Source organism: Pelodiscus sinensis, chromosome 2 (assembly GCF_049634645.1).
Source record: "Pelodiscus sinensis isolate JC-2024 chromosome 2, ASM4963464v1, whole genome shotgun sequence".
NCBI classification, from domain to species: Eukaryota; Metazoa; Chordata; order Testudines; family Trionychidae; genus Pelodiscus; species Pelodiscus sinensis.
The window spans coordinates 23,311,933-23,331,387 of NC_134712.1; the positions used below are offsets into that span (position 1 = coordinate 23,311,933).

The following is a 19,455-nucleotide window of genomic DNA, read 5'->3' on the forward strand; positions in this document are numbered from 1 at the left end:
CATATGAAGAAATATTATTTTTCCCTTCTTTTGGAAAAGAGCGTATCACGTGATTTCTCTCTTACCCCTCTCTTTAACACACACAGGTTATGAGCAGTCGTTTCCTACCTTACGACAACATAGTCACAGATGCAGTGCTAAGCCTTGACGAGGACACCGTGCTTTCAACCACAGAGGTAAGACCCATCCTCTTGAAACCTCTGTGGCTTTTCTGCCCATCCTCCTTCTTAGGACTTGTTTGCAATAGCATATGTGTGTACAAACAATGATGAGTCTTAAAGACTAGCAAATTAATTTGGGCATAGGCTTTCATGGGCTGGAGCCCACTTCCTCAGATGCATATGAAATGGAAACTTCAGTTTGGCAGGTATCCTCCTCATTTAAGCTGAAACAGATTAATACAGCTACTGAAGTTTGTGTGTTATAATATTTCCTGCTTCCACCTCAGGTTTAATGTATTGCATTTGTCTCAAAAGTCTTGCTGCCACCTGCCAGCAGGAGAGCATTTTTTCCTGGTTAATTGGCATCATTAGCATGAGGTTCTTCCCTTTATCATTTTAGAACATAGGCAGGTAAGGGCATCTAATGGCAGTCTGTTTTAGCATTATCTTTCCGCTGTGCTGATCATGGTTCCTCCCTTTCCCACAGATTAGTTTCACTGATGGGACATTATTTCAGTTTTGAAGCCAGTATTTCTGCCTTGGTACAAGTGTTCTGATTTTCTCAGACACACACACGCACATGCACGCACTAACTATATCATTGTACTGCAGAGCTGGAGATGCATGATGGTTCAGATGTTCAGGCATTTGTGCCTGAGGCAAGATTGCACTAAAGAAAAAAAGGGGGAGGGGAGAAGGAAAGATTCTGAAGAAAACCAATTTTTATAACTGGGATGAGTATTGATTTCTGGAACCTTGTCCTGAAAACCACAGCGGAGACTAACGACTGTTTAGAAAGAAGCACAATATATTGGAAATACATTATTAATGGTAGCTATTGAAAAGCTTGGAGGCTTGATTTTCTTTTCTGTCTTCTGTTCCTTTCCCCCTCCTTCATTACATCCAGAATCATTTCCGTCCCCTCCCCCCTGCCACGGGGCTGCTCTTCCTATTGTCAACAGCCATGGCCCTTTAGGTGAAGCCAGTATGCAAGGTTCTCTTTAAGCTGTGCAGAAGCACGGCTTCGCAGCTGCTTAATCACCCCGCCCAGCCAAGGGCACAGGGCTCCACACACAGAGCTGCCTGGCTGGGGGAGGACCACCTCTCCTTCAGTAACAACAGCAACTCCCCCTGCCAGGCAGATCCCGGCACAGAGTCCTGAGCCCCTGGCTGGGTGGGGCTGATTAAGCAGTTGCAGGGGCCATGCTGCTGTGCAGCTTAGAGAGCACTTTGCCAGTATAGCTTACATGAGGGCAGGGGTGCCCAAATTTGGCCCCACTGAGGCCAGGTTAACACTTAAGGGACAATGTCCAACTAATATACGCAACTCCAGCTATGTGACTAGCATAGCTGGAGTCAACATACCTTACCTTTGGCCCCTTTTTGGGTTAAAGAGATGGCAGAATGTTAATGTTTGCTTATTTTGTGAAATGATTTGTGAATTTCTTGGCAGCATTTTCACTTCTCTGAGTTTCTTGCTGCAAATATCCAAAATTGTGTGTGTGAGAGAGAGCATGCGTGTGCTCCACAGGTCATTTGGGCCCCCGGCCTGCAATGGGAAATATATGGGCATGTCTAGAAGCCTAGGTACAGACCCATTCACTTCATTGGGACTAAATGTGGAGGCAGGGTTACATGGCTTTCTTTTGCAGATAGAGACCTTGATACTGTGTGTGTTCCCAGACTGGATGGCTTATAATCAACCCAAACTGAATTTTAAACATAATGGACTTGTTCAGAATCCCCTTTCAGATAACATTTGTACTTAAAATCCACTTTTCACAAGTGTTCATTCTAGGAAAAGCAAGCAAAAAATTCACAAGCACAATCAAGCTGACATTTCAAGTGTGAATAAATATTCACCAGACACATTTTCCACTCTTTGCTCAGCTCCAGTGTTAATACAGGTTTTTCGTTTATAATGCAATGAAGCATAATTTCTATTGTTTTCATTTCCAAGGATAGCAGCCCAAAAGTGCTGCTTGGAGGGATATTTATATGGGAATTAATTAGAAATCAGTATGGGTTGGAAATAATATGGGGATTGAAGTGACTGGTTGCTTTTCCTGCTCATCAGCTGAGTGGTAATGCTTCTTAAAATTATCTAGGACGAGGAGTGGTTTAAGGGGATAAACTGTGGTTCATCTTCTCCTAGGGAGCTCAGCTTGTTTTAATACCTCTTTCTATTACAAGGACAGATATTTAAACAATATATGAGCGAGGACATAAGCTGTATTAGTAGTAGTAGTAGTAGTTATTTGTAGATGTGGTTGGTTTATTCTTATTTTTCTTAACCTGAGATTCTCCAACTCATCTATAAAGAAAACAGATGTCAAGTTTTACAGGAAAAGTCCTTAAGATTAACTTTAATACTTTTAATGTTTTAATATTTCCACTCCAATTCATCTGATGAAGTGGATTTTACTCATGAAAGCTCGTGATCTTATATATTTTTGATAGTCTCTAAGGGTGTGTCTATTCTACACTCAAAGCTTGAAATAAGCTGTGCAGTTTGAGCTATGCAAATTGTGTGGCTTATTTTGAGTCAATTTCAAAATAGCTTATTTCAAAATTTGGCGCTGTCTACATAGCACTTATTTAGAAATAAATAGCTATTCCAAAATGTCCCTTACTCCTTGTGGAATGAGGTTTATAGGGACGTCATAATAGTGAGCCCATTACAGGCAGTCCCCGGGTTACGTACAAGATAGGGACTGTAGGTTTGTTCTTAAGTTGAATCTATATGTAAGTCGGAACTGGCATCCAGATTCAGCCGCTGCTGAAACTGACCGCCAGTTCTGACTTACATACAGAATCAACTTAAGAACCCCAGGCGTCCCCAAGTCAGCTGCTGCTGAAACTGATCAGCAGCTGATTCCAGGAAGCCCGGGGCAGAGCAACTCTGCCTCGGGCTTCCTGTAGTCAGTGCTGGTCAGTTTCAGCAGAAGCTGACTTGGGGACGCCTGGGGCAGAGCAGCTGGGGTGCTGCTGGGTTGCTCCAGTAGCGCCGCTCCTCGGCGCTACTGGACCAACCCAGCAGCACCCCATCTGCTCTGCCCCAGGCGTCCTGATTCAGCTGCTGCTGAAACTGACCAGCAGCAGCTGAATCAGGACGCCTGGGGCAGAGCAGATGGGGTGTTGCTGGGTTGGTCCAGTAGCACCCAGAGCGGTGCTGTGGGACCAACCGGCAGCGCCCCAGCTGCTCTGCCACGGGCGTCTGGAGAAAAGCCTAGTCTGTTGGGGGGGGGGGCGTACTAGCTGCGCCCCCCCCCCCACCCCAGCAGACCAGGAAGACGCGGGCAGCGGACCGAGACGCACCGCGGTCCCGCCACCTGGGTCCTCCGCGGCTTTGCTCCCCATCTCCCTGGTCTGCCAGGGAGACGGGGAGCAAAGCCTCTGAGGACGCCAGCAGCGGGACAGCCGCGGGGCGTCTGGGCTGTCCCGCTGCCGGCTTCCTCGAGGCTTTGCAAAGCCGCAGGGGGGCTCGGGCAGTGAGGCTTTGCAAAGCCTCGGGGAATCCGGCAGAGGAGCAGCCCAGGCACGCCTGGGCTGCCTCGCTGCCCGAGCCTTTGCTCCGCGTCTTCCTGGTCTGCAGACCAGGGAGACGCGGAGAAAGCCCGGCATACATGGGCGGCAGGACCGCGAGGTCCCACAGTCCGTGTCCTCCGGGGGAGCCCCGTTCGTAACTGCAGATCCGACATAAGTCGGATCCGCGTAAGTCGGGGACTGCCTGTATATTTAGAAATAATGGTGCCCTCAAAAGACATGGAATAGCTATTTTGGGATACCTCCGGTATCCCGAAATAATAGTGAAGTGTAGATGTAGCCTAAAGTGCCACAAGACTATGCATTGTTTTTAAAGTTTTAGACTAACACAGCCACCCATCTGAGACACTTGAATTCTTTGATGTGTTAATTCCGTTCTCATCCAAACAATAACAATAACAACAACTTTTTCTTTGTTAGCTTTTCAGTTGGTTCAAGTTCATTAAAACAACATAGAAGAATAGAATATGCCTCTAACTTCATGTTCCAATAAGTTTGTCTCTTTCACACAATAGTTTGTAAATGAAAAAGCGCTAGTAATATTTACAAGGAATTCTAACTGTTCTAACAGAAGCATTACTGTATTATACCTAAAATTAGTATGACTCCTCAGCACCACAAACCTGAAACTCCAGTCATGTTTGCTGAAAAGTTCATTGAGAGCTTTTTAAGTTACATTTTGGTTGAGTCTGGGTTGAACTTCAGGCAGCAGTCAAGGATTAATAGTTGTTGTGTGGATCAGCGATTAGCTCAGAAGCATTGTATGGTTTTGGTGTGGGTATTTATAGTAGCTGTGGCTCCCCTTCTTCTCCTTCATGGGCTTCCTGACCTTCAGCAATCCTTTTCTGTTCTCAGAGGTTGAGATAGTAAAGTTTTCATAACACAAAGGAATTAGCATTCCCAGCTTTCACAATTTTAAATCCTGAGAAAGTACTTTTCATAAAGCCCCATATCCTGGAGTCATGTTAACTATATGAGAATCTCACTATTTTTAGTAAATTTCTACCTCTTATGGCTGCAAAGAAAAACTTAAAAACATGACCCAAGTGTATCCTAAAAGCTGAAAAAAAAACAGAAGGAAAATGGACAGAAGCCCACATTTAGTGTGTGTGTCTATGTGTATATATAACATATATAATTTAAACTAATGTCACTGTTTTTAGAGGACCTGACATAAGATTTGTAAGTGCTTCAAGTTGATAACATTGAATTAGGGTTCGAAGTATAGTTGAGAAGCTTAAAGGTGCATGAGGAGGGGCTATGCTATGGCATAGAAGTATAAATGCACACGCATACAGTTCTATTTGAAAATGTTTGAATTGTAAAGGGTATGGCTGCAAAATGTTAACGTAATGCTGCACACTGTAGAATTCTTTTAACAGATAAAATTAAAATGTGCATAATTATAGGGCAAAATGTCAAGCAATCACTTTAATTTACTGATGAATACACCGAATTAATGTTTTGCAACAGTTCCAAGATTTTGAATTATGAATTAGTATCAAGATAATATTTTGTTTTGTTGACAATTACTGAAACTGTTTGATTATTCATTTGGAATGTGTCTTTGCCTGCAGGTGGATTTTGCCTTCACAGTATGGCAGAGTTTTCCAGAGAGGATTGTAGGGTACCCTGCTCGCAGTCACTTTTGGGATAATACTAAGGAGAGATGGGGCTATACATCCAAATGGACTAATGACTATTCCATGGTATTGACAGGAGCTGCTATTTACCACAAGTAAGAAGCCAAAGCATCTTTGTCTTTTATCATGTTCATGATTTTTTATTTTTTATTTGTTATTGAAGCTGCTAAATAAATTTATTGTTTCTGACCCAAAGAAGGAATGAAAATTTTATTCCCTCCCCTCCAAAAAAAAAAAAAAAAAAAAAAAGGGAGGTAGGGAGATACAAAAAAAATCTATTGGAAACAAAGATCACAAATAGATGGAGCTCTACTCTGTTGATAGAGCAATTATTTAAATTCCCAGTTTGGCTCTGGAGATCTTGTAATCATAAGTGTGTTCCCTGGATTTCCTTTGAAGTACTTGTATTTTGAGGCAGTTTAACATCAGGAATTGTGTACTTCAAAGAAGCCCAAAATGTATTCAATTCCTGGGCCAAGTAGCCTCTAGCACAGAGGAGTGAAGTAGCTGACTGTCATAGCTGGTAGACCTGCTAACAGTTCCAGCTACACTTGACTCTTTGTTGCAGCAACACCTTGAGTCGTAGATAGGAGGCCTCTCTTACCTTTTAATAAAGTCAAATTACACTGCTGTATCCGTTCCATTCCCCACAAAGGAAGCAGCAGACACTGGGTAAAATAGGATCTTGGTTGTGAAGACCGTATTGGGCCATAATCCATTTTTCTCTCCAATCACAGGTGTTTCTTTTTCTTGCTTCCACCTGTTTTTCCTTACAGTTACCTAACTTGGCTTAAACAGTGCATGTGGACTGGTCTGAAATCTTGTCTTCCATTATCTTGCTTATGATTGGAAATCAGCCCTACTTCTTTCCCGCTACTGGACCAGTGGTGTTTTTAATTCTTATATCCTGAAAATCTTTGAGGATCTTGCTTTTTCCTCCCCACTTTTCTGATTTGGAGGATGAGGCAACAAAAACCCCATGCAGTGTTCCCTGTAAGCTGGGTGCTTGGATAACCACCCAGGAGAGATTCAAATGCTGCCCATATGATTAGCAGAGCACCCACAGCCAACAGCATGTGTTTCTACTGGTAGTGCACATCTGCATGTGCATCTGTGCACATACAATTTATTCTGCAAAAGGATGGAAAAAATAGGGAGAACATTGGTTTCATGATGTGCCCATGGGCCTCAACTGGGATTCAAATCCTGTGGCATCCATTTGTCCCAGTAAGGCCAGCAGTGCTATAAGTGTTTTTATAGTGGGGGTGCTGAGAGCCATTGAGCCAAATTGGAAGCCCTGTATATAATGGAAACCACTTCAGGCTAGAGGATGCTACAGCACCCCGTGCACCTGTAGTTCTAGCACCTGTGAGTAAGGCAAAATCTTGCATTAATGCCTCTGTTGTTGGCTTTCTAGATATTATCACTACCTGTACACTAATTACCTGCCTGCCAGCCTGAAGAATATGGTGGACCAACTGGCCAATTGTGAAGACATTCTAATGAATTTTTTGGTGTCTGCAGTGACAAAATTGCCTCCAATCAAAGTAACACAGAAAAAACAGTATAAGGAGACCATGATGGGGCAGGTACGTGTTTAAAGTATGTTTGATCTGCTGAGTCATCTTGGTAAAATCACCGTTAGCTTCCGGACTAAGCCTGTTTAGTAGGAGTCTTCTGGGCTGAATGAGATTCTACTTGATTGTTCGTGACTCCTTGGTTGATAAACTCATGAATGGAACTGGGAATATTTTTAATGAACCAATGGCAAATCCAATTATAGAGATGGCAAATGTCTGCCAGTGGAAAGCAACATCCTCTCCCTCATTTTCCCATATTGTTTTCATTTTTCATAGCAATCTTAAACTCATGCAGTGGACTTTGACAGCTGACTTTCAGTTAAGAGAATTCCAGTTTTCTAATTAATAGTATAGGTGCAAGCCTATTGTGCCATTCTGAAGGTTTTTACATTCATTAATAATCATGTAAATATACCTAGCAATCTCTGTGCTATTTAAAAATAATATTGTATTCTCAATGTAACTGGAGCAGTGTTCCTAAACTAGGTCACAACAGACGTAATTTGTTATTTTTAAATGTTTATTTCACGTTGCTTTCTTAAGGAGTGAAGGAAGAACCATCCATATGCTGTTATATTTGTCTCGCTGCTGACATAATATGATCAATAGCTGCTGTCGATCCTAGGCAAATTCTGTGTTTTAGAATTCATTTTCATAGTGAGCAGATTTGCCTTTTCCAGCTACTAGTTCAGGATCCTGTCTCCTAAAAGGAATCCCATTCTATAACCCAAAAACTTTGCAAGCATGGTGTTTTGTTGTTCTTGCTTTGCATAAGTGAGTCATGGGGGGTCAAAGAAATAGAGTGCCCCTAGCATATTTGTGCAGGAGGCAGCCCATGGCCAGAGCTGCTATTGTGTTGGGCAGAAGAAAGGGGACCAGCACTACCATCAGTACTACACACCAGAAAGAATATATTATAGCATGAGCTTTCATTGGTAAATCTCACTTCATCAGGTTTTACCCATAAAAGCTCATGACCTAATATGTTTTTTAGTCACCAGGTGCCACAGGACTGCTCATAGTTTTTCAAGTTACAAGCTAACACGGTTCCCCCTCTGTTCCTAAAACAGGTTATTCCTGTATGGTCCTTATTCATAATCCCTTCAAAGAAAAATAAAAATGAACCTAACAGAACTTTAAGATTATGCCAGCGACTGATAGACATATGGAAATTCAATGCTAATGGTTGAAACTCTTTTATAATCCTCTAGCACACTTTACCTACTCTGCCCTATTGTGAATATGGATAACTGAGTGTTTGGGATTAGTACACTTTGGGTGTGTCTAGACTACAGAGTTTTGTCGACAAAAGTGGAGTTTTGTCGACAAAACTATACCTACGTCTACACTACCGCTGAGTTCTGTCGACATAACGTCGACAGAACTCAGCAGTTTTGTCGACGCTGGTAAACCTCATTTTACGAGGCATAACGCCTTTTGTCGACAGAGTTCTGTCGACAGAAGGTGTTATTGCATCTAGGGTTGTGTCTAGACTACAGGGTTTTGTCGACAAAGCAGCTTGCTTTGTCAACAGAACTGAATGTAGTCTAGACGCTCTTTGTCGACAGAAGCTTTGTCAACAGTATCTGTCGACAAAACTTCTGTCGACAAAAGCCTGTAGTCTAGACGTACCCTTTGTAATCTACCATTACTCTTGCCAGTCTTGCTGACTCTGTCATTGTTTTAACATTTAATGAATACACTTTGAGGTTATGCTGTTTAAAAGTTTTTTAGTACAGTACAAACAAAAGTGAAGTGCCATGCAACCATGGCACAAAATAGACTTTAAGGATACTTTCTGAGCACTTATAGTCTGAGGTTTCAAAGAATTGTTTTGGTTTGAGTGGGTTTCTGCATACAGTTAGGTATGTTATTTTCCAAATAGAGAACAACAATTCATTCAAAGCTTTTAGGGCCTAGTTTTCAGAGGTGCTGAGTACCTGTAGCAGTTGTAAACATTAATGGGATTTGTGGATGCTCAGTGCGTCTGAAAATAAGACTGTTTAGTATTTTAGGTAAATACAAAATAGGACATTCATTTTCTAATTTTGAGAAGTGCCATATGACTAGCATGACCTGATGGAATGTAATCATTTCTGCTATTCCAGTTTATTTCCTCTACTTCTCTATTCAAGTGTATTGTGCTGGCTCCATCCACTCTGCTATCTGAGCACTTCTAGTCTCCATTTATTTTCAGACAACATTCTCAAGCCCGAATGATACCAACGCTTAGACACCTGAGTGAGTTTTTGCATGAAGAAGTTCTACTGAATTTATGAACTCAGTGGAATTACTCATGTGCTAAGGTTGCAGGACTGGGCCTTCAAAATGAATGTTTGACCTGACAAACTATAATGGTGTTTCTATGTTTATCAATTAGAGCACAGTCCTGTGAGGTGCTCTGCATTCTCCACTCAAATTGACTCCAGCATCTACTCTCAGAATTTGCAGCTCTGGCTATGGGCGTTTTATGGCCTCCTACAGGTTTTATAGACCTCAGTGACACCTGGCTTGAGCTATTCGTTTGGGGGCCTTTGGGCCATTTTGAAGCTCTTACATAAGCTCTCTGGCTAGTCAGGCTGCCATGTGTGCCCATGGATGACGAGTGTTAGATTATAGCTTGAGGTTGCACCATTAGCTGTGACATTTACACCCTGAGTGGCTTGACCTATTTTGAAGAGTCATGTCTTCTTCTTTTTCTTGTTCACAATCACAAATATCCTTGGAGTTGGGTTTTAACAGAGATACTAAAGCAATGCTTTAGCGTATTTCAGGGGATTTATCCTGACGTATTTCTGTTCTAAACAGGTCTGATGATCATAAACCAAAAGACTTTGAATGGTCACAGAGGTGAAGGCACACACTACCTATCATGTTGACCACTGTTGTCTCATTATTTTCTTGTACTCCCTCATCTGTCTGTATGCATCTCTTCTCTTGCTTTCCTCTTAGACCAGGGGTGGGCAAAAGTGCCTGCCACCCCAGGCCAGTCAGGGTCTGGGGACGGAGGAGAGCGCAAAGTTTCCTCTGCCCTGGCTCCGCCCCATGAGGAGCATGCAGCACTTAGCACCTGATTGGTCTGGGGACAGGGAGCACGCGAAACCTCCTTCTGCCCCGCCAGGAGCGCGTGGCGCTTTTAAGCACCATGCAGGGTGGGGACAGAGCAAGGGAAACTTCACATGCTCTCCCCGCCCCTGATTGGCCTGGGGGGGCAGAGCATAGGAAGTCTCCTCCCAGCCAGGGGCATGGGCACCTAGGAGAGGGTGGGGACAGGCAAGCAAAGGCTCACCCCCAGACTAATCATGGTCGGGGGTGGGGAACCCGGAAGTATCCTGGTCCCACCCCTTGCGCTTGAGGCCCCGTCCCTTCAAAAAATTTTGAAGTGGCCCCCGGCAAAAATTATTGCCCACCCCTGTCTTAGACTGTAAGGGTACATCTACACAGCAGCATTATTTTGGAATAACTGACATTATTCTGAAATAACATAGTGTGCGTCTACACTACAAAGCCCTTATTTTGAAATAGTGTCGAGCTAGAGGACTTCTCACTGTGACTTTTGATAACCCTCATTTCATAAGGGGTAAGGGAAGTCGAAGGAAGAGTGTTCCTCTTTCAACTCCCTGCTGTGTAGACAGCACCAAAAGGTGAGAGAAGCTGTTTCAACTTCAGCTACACAATTGAGGTAGCTGAAGTTGCATAGCTTAATTTGACTTTAGCCCTGCTGTGTAGACGTACCCTAAGTTCCTTGGGGCAGGGATTGTCTTTCTCTTTGTTTGTATTGCACCTGGCACAATAGGCTCCTGGTCCATGGCTCAGGCTCCTAGGCAACACTATAATACAAGTAATAAATCATAAGTCAGCCAGCTGTTACTAAGGTCAGATTGATCCATGTGGTTTGGACCATATGGTTTGGAAAGATGTATTTCTTACCAAATTTCAGCCCAATGTTGAGGTTTTAGACCTGGTGCTGCCTCGGTAACCCTTTGCCTCCAACCATTTACACAGTGTTGTTGATCTGATGACTTAGCATTTCCTTTCTCTCTATCCAGACTTCCAGGGCTTCCCGCTGGGCTGATCCAGACCATTTTGCCCAGCGGCAGAGCTGCATGAACACTTTTGCCAGCTGGTTTGGCTATATGCCGCTGATCCACTCTCAGATGAGGCTTGACCCTGTCCTCTTTAAAGATCAGGTCTCCATCCTGAGGAAGAAATATCGAGACATTGAACGACTTTGAGAAGCCCTGCTGAGAGGACTGAACTGTTTTTCATGCCCAGTGTAGATCCACTGACACTTGGAGTCAAACTGTGCTGAGGACAAAAACACACACAAGTGGAAAGCAGATTTGTGTAGCTCCAAGGAATCATTGTGCTGGACTGCTTCAAACCACCTCCCAGGCTTCTGTCGTTCAAGACTAGGTTGTGTACAGTTTCATTATGGAACATTAAATAATTATTTTTGAAATGATTGCTATGCAGGTTAAAACTTTTTTAATGATCAAAAAACCCACAACTATTAAAAACAGAGTTCTTTCTTTAATCAAAATGGTGTTGGGTGTGAATATTTCAAAGGTGCCATTCCTTTCTTACAAACATTCAAAGCTGCCGCTGCTTTCTTGCAAGCATTTTGATATCATGGCAGGGAAAACTAAATGAGAATTACAAAAAAGTTTGTTCTCACAGGTAGAAAATGCAGCAGTTTAAAAAAAACAAGCTTAAACAGGGCAGAAATTAACATTGTTTCACTTAATGCCTTTTTTATTTTATTTTATTTTTTAATTTTCTCTTTCATTGCTCAAGTCAATGACAGGAAATGTATCAACCATTCTATTTCACAGAGGGAATGCTGAAGAATGTCCATATAATGAAGCATAATTAAGATCCTTCTGTTTAGGGAACAAAGACAATTAAAACCTTTTTTTTTTTAAATAGGGAAATAAAGATTGATGCCTAGGAAATACTAGTCAATTGTCTGATTTGCACAAATAACAATACAGGAAGGAAGTCAAAGAGAGGAATACAATGTCTTTCAATGGATTCTCCCATCAAGGTGTGGCAGGAGTTCTGTTTTAATTTTATACCTGTTACTAATGGAGGAAAATATAACAGCTGTTGCTACAGTTTGCATGAGTTGCATAAACTACAGCTTGAGCTTGAGTTGCTCTTCTTGTGCAAGAGAGAATAGGTACCATGGTGGCACTATTTGTGTCACAATTGTTAAGGGTCTATCAACATTCCCATTTTAATCCCCTTGTTCTGAAGGGGGATGGGAGGAGTAGTATGTTGATGTTAAAAGGACAAAAAGAGTGTTTTCTGGACTAGAGCTTGGCTTACAAGGACTTTGCCTGGAACCACTTGTATCAAAGAGAATCAAATCAGTCTAGGTATTTTGTAGTGGCAGGAATGAAAACAACTGGACAGATGACATCCTGTAGTTGGTATCTGGAGTAATTCTGTTTGGTGGCAGTAGTAACTTCAGATTTAACCCATGGTAACTCAAGGTACAAGCTAGCCCAAAGATACAAATGGTAGTTCCCAGGTGCTTTTCTGTACTCCTTATAACTCACAAATGGTTTTCTCATGTCACACAGAATCGTTTCATTTATTTATGGCATAGTGTGAACTAGTTATATGTATCTTTAAATTGTGGGAATAAAATAAAAACACTGCTGTAAGCTAGAAAGAAGCGATTACAATCTAATGGACAAATAAGCACTTTTATAAAATGTTTTAACTGTCACACATTTCCCTGAGATATCTCTGGGGTATTTGATAACCACTCACGAAAAACTGTGTTTAACATAACCGCAAGAAGGTCTACTTTGGCCCCAGATAAAACCACTACGGAGCATTCCTTACCTCATGCCTTTGTATCTAGACAGTTGATACATAGGCAGGAGAGAGCATGTTCTCATAGAAAGAGAGTAATGATGGTTTGGGTCAGGATTACTGGATTCTATTTCTAACTCAGCTTCCGATTTGTCACATGGCAATGGTCAAATCACTTAATCTGCTGTGTGCCTCAGTTTATCTTTCTGTAAAATGGACATAGTAATGTTTGCCTCATGGATGGGGTGATTTAAGTTTCATTAGCGCTTGTAGCTACATATATAAGCTCTTTAGCAGAAAGATATAGAAGTGCAAAATACTATTACTATTTATTAGCATGTGATCTCCTATTGCTTTCCATATGAACCGCAATAGCCAAATACAATACAGTGAGTTGGGGGCTGAGTGCTCAAGTTCCTGGCTGTGGTGTTTAAGTCTGAGCCAAAACCCATACAGGACACTGTAAGGCTTTTTGAACTTTCCTTAACTCTAATTTTTGCAGTTGCCAATTAGGGAGCAAGGGACCAAACTTTGTTAGCCTGATTTTTCAAAAGTGCTGATCACCCAACTGCTCCCATTGGATCTCCTCTCTTTTGAAAATGAGGCCTCTCATTTAGGTGCTAAAATGTAGCCTAGCCTTAAGGTGTTCATTTGTGAAATTTTGTCCTCTTGCTCAAAGAGTGGGCAAGCTTAGCACAGCTCCTATTTTGCCTGTTTTGTTTGTGGACAAGCACTTGGCTGTTTCAGCAGCTCGCTCTGGGAACTAGTTAATTGGTCTCTAGTCAGCAGGAGAAGTACCTGAAGGTGGGTTTTGGGGGAGAGGGTGTTAATTCATTACAGGCGTTCCCCGACTTACAAACAGGTTACGTTCCGAATAGCTGGTTGTAACTTGATTTGTTCGTAAGTCGGAAATACCCCATTTGAAACACTCGAAGCGTAACCAACAACACAGCAATCAACAACGAAAAATAGAAACACACAAAAAAAAAACAACTCTACTGCAGCAACAGCAAACTTTATTTAACAAACATGAACATGAAATACAAAACACAATGCAGTAATTTAAATACAGTAATGTGAATTGAATTAATTGGATGAGGAATCGGAGGAGTAAAAATCTACAGTAAGAACATCATCAACAGATTCTATTTCAGCAGTTCCTTTGCTTGTAGAAGGCATTGGTTCAGTATTGGAGGCAGCACTGCTAGGGACTTTCTTTAAAAATATCCATTTTTGACTGGACAGTTTGTTTTTTCTTCTCGTTATAAATTTCCTTATAGCAAGCCAGGGCATCCTGAATTAAACAATCCACCTTTGAGAATCTCGCAACATTAGGGTCCATTTTTTTAAACATTTGCATTCCTTCATTTATTTTGCTGAAAGCTGCAGCCATTTCTTTCATCACAAAGCTTTTTGGGGCTGCTTCTTCTTCTTGGGCTGTTTGTCTCTCTTCCTTTGCTACCCTCTCTGCCTCAAGCTGCAGTAAATCTTCATTGCTCAGCTCCTTCCCAACATCCTCAACCAGTTGGCGTATGTCTTCATTATCCATTTCCAGATCCACTTCTTTCGCCAGCTGTACAATGTCTTCTAGTTCCTTTTCTTTTTCAAACCCTTTGAAACAGTTCACAAATCTTTTTAGGATTTTCTAACATATGCCATTCATACATTGTGGAGTGACTTCTTCCCACCCTGCAGCAAAGTTCCTTATGCAATGCAGAATGTTGTAGTCCTTCCAAAATTCACGGTACTGTTTTGCCGTTTTCGCATTCTGTGGCAGCTACTGCCTTTCATAGAATCATAGAATCATAGGACTGGAAGGGACCTCGAGAGGTCATCGAGTCCAGCCCCCCGCCCTCAAGGCAGAACCAAGCACCGTCTACACCATCCCTGACAGATGTCTATCTAACCTGTTCTTAAATATCTCCAGAGAGGGAGATTCCACCACCTCCCTTGGCAATTTATTCCAATATTTGACCACCCTGACAGTTAGGAATTTTTTCCTAATGTCCAATCTAAACCTCCCCTGCTGCACTTTAAGCCCATTACTCCTTGTCCTGTCCTCAGAAACCAAGAGGAACACATTTTCTCCTTCCTCCTTGTGACACCCTTTTAGATATTTGAAAACCGCTATCATGTCCCCCCTTAATCTTCTTTTTTCCAAACTAAACAAGCCCAGTTCATGAAGCCTGGCTTCATAGGTCATGTTCTCTAGACCTTTAATCATTCTTGTCGCTCTTCTCTGTACCCTTTCCAATTTCTCCACATCTTTCTTGAAATGTGGCGCCCAGAACTGGACACAGTACTCCAGCTGAGGCCTAACTAGTGCAGAGTAGAGCGGCAGAATGACTTCATGAGTTTTGCTTACAACACACCTGTTGATACAACCTAGAATCATATTTGCTTTTTTTGCAACAGCATCACACTGTTGACTCATATTCAACTTGTGGTCCACTATGACCCCTAGATCCCTTTCCGCCATGCTCCTTCCTAGACAGTCCCTTCCCATCTTGTATGTATGGAACTGATTGTTCCTTCCTAAGTGGAGCACTTTGCATTTCTCTTTATTAAACCTCATCCTGTTTACTTCTGACCATTTCTCTAACTTGCTAAGGTCATTTTGAATTATGTCCCTATCCTCCAAAGAAGTTGCAACCCCACCCAGTTTGCAAATGTGTTGTGAAGATAATATGCTTTGAAAGCAGCTATGGCCCCCTGGTCCATGGGTTGGAGAATAGATGTGGTGTTGGGAGGCAGAAACACCACTTTCAAGTCAGAATGTAAGTCATTTAGGTATTGAGGGTGACCTGGAGAATTATCCAAAATAAGCAAAATTTGGAAAGGAATTCCTTTCTCCAGAAAAAATGACTTGACTTCAGGGATGAAGCTGTTCATGAACCAATCTTCAAAAAGTGCAAGCGTCATCCATGCTTTTTTTATTAGTGCAATAATGGACTGGTCTTTCTGATAGTCTTTCTGATAGTCTTGAAGGCTCTAGGGTTTTCAGAGCGATAAATCAAGAGGGGTTTCAATTTATACCCAGAAACATTGCCTCCTAACAAGACTGTTAGACGATCTTTGAAAGCCTTATAACCAGGCATAGTTTTTGCTTCTTTATGTATGTAGGTACATTTGAGCATTTTCTTCCAAAAGAGACCTGTCTCATCAACATTAAAGATCTGTTCTGGAAAATAATTTCCTTCTTTTATCAGCTTATCCAATTCTTCTATGAAAGGTTCTGCTGCTTTCAAATCAGCACTGGCCACCTCCCCACTTACTTTCACATTATGAAGGTTTGCACACGTCTTGAAACGGTTGAACCAACCGTGACTGGCAGTGAAAGTTTGGTCATAGTCATACCCCTTCTTTTTCTTTAAGTCTTCAAAAAGACTACGAGCCTAGCTTGTATCGTCATGAGACTTAATGGTGTGCGTTTTTCAATTTGATCTTCCATCCAAAGCACTAAGAGTTTTTCCATTTCCAGAATGGAATCTGCTCTTTGCTTTGTTAGAATTTTTTATTTCATAGGAGCAGACCCTTTCACTGCTTCTCGAATGTGATCGCTATCCTTTATAATGGTGCTGACAGTGGATTTTGATAGCCCTAGCTTACGCGACATGAAGGACACTATTTGACCCCCTTCATATTGTCTCACTATCACTATTTTCTGTTCCAAATCAATAGTTTTTCTCTTTCTTTTCTCACCACCCTTATCACTAGCCCTTTTTCTTTTACTTGACATGATGGCCACAAGCAAACACTGAGAACGCTGTGAGGGAATGAAACGTGAACACGCTGCCTGACCACAGACATGCAAACACAACGTGCTGCCGCAAGGTTGGTTGTAAGTCGAAGTGGTCGTAAGTCGGGGAATGGCTGTAATACAAAAAAAATGCCCAGAGCTCTGCTTTTCTTTTCTTGGCTGAAGTAGGATGGGTTCTTAAGGAAAGGCGGGGGTAGTATCCATTTTGAAAGGGCTGCAGGTGATATCTCGGGCTAAACCTTTGACTGCATCTCTTCAACATTCTTTTGATGTGTTGTTTCCGTGGATGACAAGAAGACAGTGAAGGGGTTAGATGTGAATATCTTTCAATATTCTTTCTGTTTGCAGATCACTAATTAAAGAGGCAACTAGAAACAGCTGAACTACAGAACAGTTTCGAATAAGTGTGAGGCACTTTTCTGTGTAACGTGTTGCCAAGGCATAGCCATCTCTCTAACAAGAATGCATCTTACTGCAGCCTTGATAATGGCCCGGGATCTCCCTGCCCACTTGTGGAGATTCAGTTCCTAGCGGAGCGTTGAGAGTTGGATACAGATCCAGTTTAAAAATTGTATGCATTAGCCACAGACCTTATCAGCCAGTGCTCCTGAAGGATGTTAAACTTGCTTTACAACCTCACAGTAACTATGCTGTACAGAGCTATGCAGTGTCTGTACCAAACAATCTCCTTTCATCATGCCCTAGGAATGTGTCAGTGGGTTTTTTCCCCCTTAATTCAAATGGTGCTCAAACAAAAGTTTTTCTGTTCTTCGTTTGTTTGTTTTGTATTGTTTTGTTTTTTGTTAACAGCAGGCTACATTAGCCTTTATGGTATTTGAATGCCTGCTGACTTGAAGGAGTGTTAAACATGTGGCCTTTACTAAAGGTTACCAACCTTAATTTCATCAGGGCTGACATGGATGAATGTGAATAGATCCATGCCATCACAACAGAATAAAACAGGGATCAGGGTTTGGGAGAAGTAATGAATTTTTAATTTAATTTATTATACAAATCCCACCTGGTTGTTGTTTGAATGAGACCCATTGCTGGAGGAGGGATTCATAATGAATAAAGGAAGACATAAAAGTAGGGGCAAACTTCCCGAATTAGAGAAAGCCTGGCTCCCCGCTCAGAGCCTTGGGGCAATGTGAAATCTTATTTGCTATCCTTCCACTCTTGAAAAACTCAAATTACCCCCGTTCTAAATGTGAATGTTTAGTCTTTGCATTGATTTCATAATGAACATACTGAGGTGCAGCTACTGAGCACTTCGATCTACCTTTCCATTTGAATCCACCATGGATTTGATCGATTCATTTGAAAAAATGGAAGGGATAATTTGACATTAAAACAATTGTACCAGCCTATAATCAGCTATACAGGGGGCTGAAGACAGAAATGCCAGGCCCTTGGGAAAGGTGTGGGAGGAGTCAGCTCTGAGAACTCCTGGAAGGGGCAGGACCTTGGGCAAAAGGGGCAGGGCTGGGGGCTAGCCTCCCCCCATCAGTCCTTCTGTGCGGCCCAGATGACACCATCCAAGGGAGCAGCAGTGATTTAAAGGCCCCAGAGTTCTGGCTGCTGCTATGGTGGCAACAGCTAGGAGCCCAGAGTCCCATTTGCTCACTGCCACCTCCACGCTTATTGGCAGCAATGGCCATACGTACCCCTTGCCTAAATGCAACATATTTGTATGTGCCTCCTTATCCAAAACAGAAGAATAGTATGTGGTTGCCATTATAATACCTCTTAAAATGAAATCTAGTTGTTAAATGCCCAACCCAAGCATTCTCTTACAGCAAGGAAAAGATGATTTTTTTTCCAGTCTGGCTTTGCTGTCAGAAACTGTAGCTTTTGTGTGAAGAAATATTGCCATGAACTACAGTAGGCCAGTCCTACAGTGGGATCTGTTGACTTCAATGAGACGCCACATAGATGGACCCATGATCCTTTGCAGCGTCCTGTAGAAGTCAACTGAGCTTTCTGCAAGTGCTGGATTCTGCCTTCTGTAGGGTCACAGACATTGTCTCAAGGGTAATGAAACAGTCCTCCAAGCTTTGTTCGTCTCACCCTTGAGTAAAGTCAAGTCAAGTTGACCTATATATCAATTTATTTTACATGTCATTACATGCTTTTTTTGCCGTTGTATTTAATTTCTTTGGAACCACCTGATGCATTAGGATTTTTCTCCCTTGTTGACATGAATGATCATTTCCCACTGAAATTAGGGTGATCAAATGGGTCTTATGATATTGTACATAATCTTGTATATTTATTTGGAGAGAAAATATGTATAGTATATGATTGAAAAGGATGAAAAATCAAACTGGGAATACTTAGATGGGCAATTGTAAAGCAAACAAAAAATCATACTTTATTTTGTATAAAATGTACATTCGGGGGAAAAATTTCTAATGTGTTACCAATGTTTTCATAGTGGTGCCACGTCTTTTTTTTTTTAAGTGTCCCTTCTGCTCGCCATTTGACTATAACATAGTGTAATTAAATTTCAAAAAAGTGTGTAACAGAGAGAGAGAGAAAAAAAATTCAAAGCCATATAACTTGATTTACTTCATTAACCTGTATAACGTTATAGGTTTATCATCAAAGATAGGTTGTTTTTATAGATAGTGTCACCAAAGACTTTTTTCTTCAGATTTATTAAAATTTTTGTTAATAAATTATGTTTTTTTCTTTCATAGTGTGCTTATTATTTTTAATGAAGAGTCACAACTTTGTTTGTACTTCTGACAATGCAAATGGGAAGTGTGCAATTGTCATTTATCTCAAAGATCAGATAACTTGATGTTTTTCCCTGTATCATTTTTCTCCTTAATTTGTACAGAGGAATGTGTGGATGTGTCTTATGTATATATCTTATATAAATAATCTGTTTATTGTAGCATATATACATAGTGGTAGCTATTAAAAATTCAACA

General features: G+C 41.6%; 1 protein-coding gene across 1 annotated transcript in view; it reads left to right on the top strand.

Moving 5' to 3' along the window:
• Nucleotides 1-19,213, top strand: part of EXT1 (exostosin glycosyltransferase 1) — a 264,582-nt gene extending 245,369 nt beyond the window's left edge. The window contains exons 8-11 of the mRNA XM_006130782.4: nt 87-176; nt 5,285-5,445; nt 6,768-6,939; nt 10,980-19,213. Of these exons, the coding sequence (XP_006130844.3) occupies nt 87-176; nt 5,285-5,445; nt 6,768-6,939; nt 10,980-11,165 (609 nt within the window). The 3' untranslated portion in view covers nt 11,166-19,213. The remainder of the gene's footprint in view (nt 1-86; nt 177-5,284; nt 5,446-6,767; nt 6,940-10,979) is intronic.
• Nucleotides 19,214-19,455: the final 242 nt, after the last annotated feature.